We start from the raw sequence: 2978 nt of genomic DNA on the forward strand, positions 1-2978 counted from the left end.
GGTCATTTTAACCTCGGAGTAACCGGAGGATTAAACCTTAACAGGTCAGTTTTCTACATGTTGCTTGACAGGTATGGCTGACCAAGAAGGGTTCAAATACAGTCCAAGAAGAGGTGCCGCACGATTTCGGTCCCTGAAAACTGACAGTGAGTTGAGATCGCCCCTTTGTCCAACTGATGCCCACTCGGGAAGAGGTGCCCCAGTCTACTGGAGCCCTGTGGATCAAAGGTAATAAAAACATTTACATTTTCTGGTGGTGGATACTGTGACAATCTGTATTTGTCATTCATTCGTTCATCCGTCCGTCCGTCCACCCTCCCTCCCCTTCAGTGCCTTGCTGTTTTAAGTACATACAGAAAACTGTTGTAAAGATGGAATAAACATAGTATTTTCAATGCAGGAGTTTCAACAAACAATTAGGAGACATTAAAGGGATTGTTTTTATATTTACCTTTATGTTTTATCTCTGACACAGGAGCCTAGCAAAGTATAATAAATAGTTCTATTTAAGACCAGACTAATCATTCACTTCCTGGATCTGATTTTCTTTTTTGCACTTTTTTCATAGCAGTTCAGGGGTTATAATAATTGGCCCTTTGTGTAAATGTGCTGATTAGGGATGTTCCGATACCACTTTTTCACTTCCGATACGATACCGATATTACAACTTTGAGAATTGTCCGATACCGATATTGACCCGTTACCATAACAGTACGAATCACACACTTTTACCTATTTTATAGTGTAAAATCTTAGAAAAGTCTTGATCAGGTCAAACAGTGAAAAAGAGTAGGTATGGAAAAACTGACCCATTTATTTTTAACCAATGGATCACATACATACTGAAGAACATTATACAATTTAATAAAATAAATTATAAGACCCTGAAAAATAAAACATAATAAAAACAAAATGTTATTTTAAAGTATAAAATAACAATTCTTTATGGTKGAAAAAACTGAAGGTGGGGACAAAACAAAACCCCACATTATTGTCTGTTCAGAGCTAAGAGTCCACAGCTACAACATGATCATTGCACTTAATCTTCACTCAAACAAGTGTGTAAACAGATTAAACATCACTCTAATAACAAGAGCAAAAAATAAATAGTAAGAATTAGTMATTTATTTAAATTGATAGCTACCTTTCTTACTGCTGCATTTTCTGAGCATCATGTGGAGATCAGCCTCTCTCTCCTGCAGGGAGCAGTTTTTATCACTGCTCTCGTCACGTCGCGCTCATATCCAAAACAAAAGCTGCGCTCTCCTTTCTTCTGTCAATCAATCCCAGAGCTAATCCATGGGATGTCAAAACTGTAAGCGTGCTGTCCTCGCTTCTGCCAGCTTAGAACCACCGACCGGACCAGAGAGGAGGTTCCAAAACAGCGCAGCTGTGTGCGGTCACTGGACCGAAGCCGAACCGCAAAGCTGCTGCCAGGGTGGAGAGTTGTTGTCGCTCCGGTTTAAAACATTCACGGTTCTGTGCCCACACTGAAAACTTGTGCGTGACAACTTTGCACTTCGCTTCAACTCTGTTTCTGATGAAAATAGAAAGTTCTGCCGACATTCTTGCTAACTTGTTAGCRCAGGATGTTGTTATGATCACGTGAGCTCTGCATGCTGGATCCAAGTGCTGCTGTATAAAAACACTGGAGCGGAGGCAGTGAACTGCTGGAACGGACTGCTAATATCGGAGCGCTTATATCGGATATTTTTTATGCAGGCCGATAAAATCCGATACTCGTTTTTTGGCTGATATCGGACCGATCAATATCGGATCGGGACACCCCTAGTGCTGATAGGCTTGATCTTACCAATGCTAAAGCTCATTGTGGAAAATAGAACAGCGGGTTGTGATTTCTCTCTTCACTCTTGCGTTTTTACAGAAAAATTTTACTGTTTCTCTTCAGTGAGACATGAACTTCAAAGGTTGGCTCAAGAGAACTAGCATTCACTAGTTTTGTATCATTTTTCAGTTATGGTTAAGAGATTAAAAAAAGCAAATGAGTAGCTTTGTAGGCCCTGTGATGGACTTGCGACCTGTCCAGGGTGTACCCCGCCCCTCGCACTGTGACTGCTGGATATGGGCACCAGTGACCCACGCAACCCTGAAAAAGGAAGAAGCGTGTACAGAAAATGGATAGATGGATGGAGTAGCTTTGTAGGGCATGTGTTGAATCTGAATAGGGCACACACATTGTTGATTAGTGAAGCTCATTAGTGTACCCACAGTTTTGGCATGCTGAGCTACCTGATGCCACGTTTTAAGAGACTCATCGTGTTGGTTGAATCTGCTCTGAACCATCATTAGTCCTTCTTTTTGACCAGGTTTTAAAATCTTTTCCATTTGAAGTTACTGTCAACTTTTTCACTAAAACAAAAAATATCTCTGAAAAATACTTGAAGTCTTTATTCTTGTAGCTAAATATCTGAGTTGTAAATGAAACCAAACGACCTCCTTTGTGCAAGTCTGCTGGTTGTTCTCTCGCACCTTAAACCTGCAAGTGGAGAAAAGCATTAGTGARCCTTGCTTTGATATCCTTGTAAATCAGCCTCAAGCATTTCTTTTTCTCTGCTTCACTCTCATCATAAAGTTGTTTCTCTCTTTTTCACTAAAGGGAAAAATGTAGCCACAACATGTTTTGAATTACTAATGTTCTTGGTCAGAAGTTGCATTGAAGAAACCATGTTTTGTTTACAAATTAATCACCAGTCCACAACTATTATGGAGAAATGCATGTTTTCACTTTTTTGTCTTGATTTAATTTCTCATAGGAAAGATGCTGATGTTGCTGGAGGCAGTAATTCTGCACAAGAAGTTTTACATTGTGAAGCTGCTGACTTACCGGAAAGGGAGACTTCTCCCATCCCTAACCCCAGAGATAAACTTGATGCGCTGTTGGAATGTGAGGTAAATAAGAAGTAATACCTGGGTTTCTCATAACCGATCCTGTATTGTATTTAAGACCATTCATTATG

At 40.0% G+C, this 2978-nt stretch overlaps 1 protein-coding gene across 1 annotated transcript in view; it reads left to right on the top strand.

Moving 5' to 3' along the window:
* The window catches only part of adad2 (adenosine deaminase domain containing 2), a 19435-nt gene that overhangs the window by 686 nt on the left and 15771 nt on the right, over positions 1-2978 (top strand). Inside the window, exons 2-3 of the mRNA XM_014022267.1 lie at positions 72-228; positions 2775-2910. Of these exons, the coding sequence (XP_013877721.1) occupies positions 74-228; positions 2775-2910 (291 nt within the window). The 5' untranslated portion in view covers positions 72-73. The remainder of the gene's footprint in view (positions 1-71; positions 229-2774; positions 2911-2978) is intronic.

This window comes from Austrofundulus limnaeus, unplaced genomic scaffold, assembly GCF_001266775.1.
Source record: "Austrofundulus limnaeus strain Quisiro unplaced genomic scaffold, Austrofundulus_limnaeus-1.0 Scaffold321, whole genome shotgun sequence".
Taxonomy (NCBI): domain Eukaryota; kingdom Metazoa; phylum Chordata; class Actinopteri; order Cyprinodontiformes; family Rivulidae; genus Austrofundulus; species Austrofundulus limnaeus.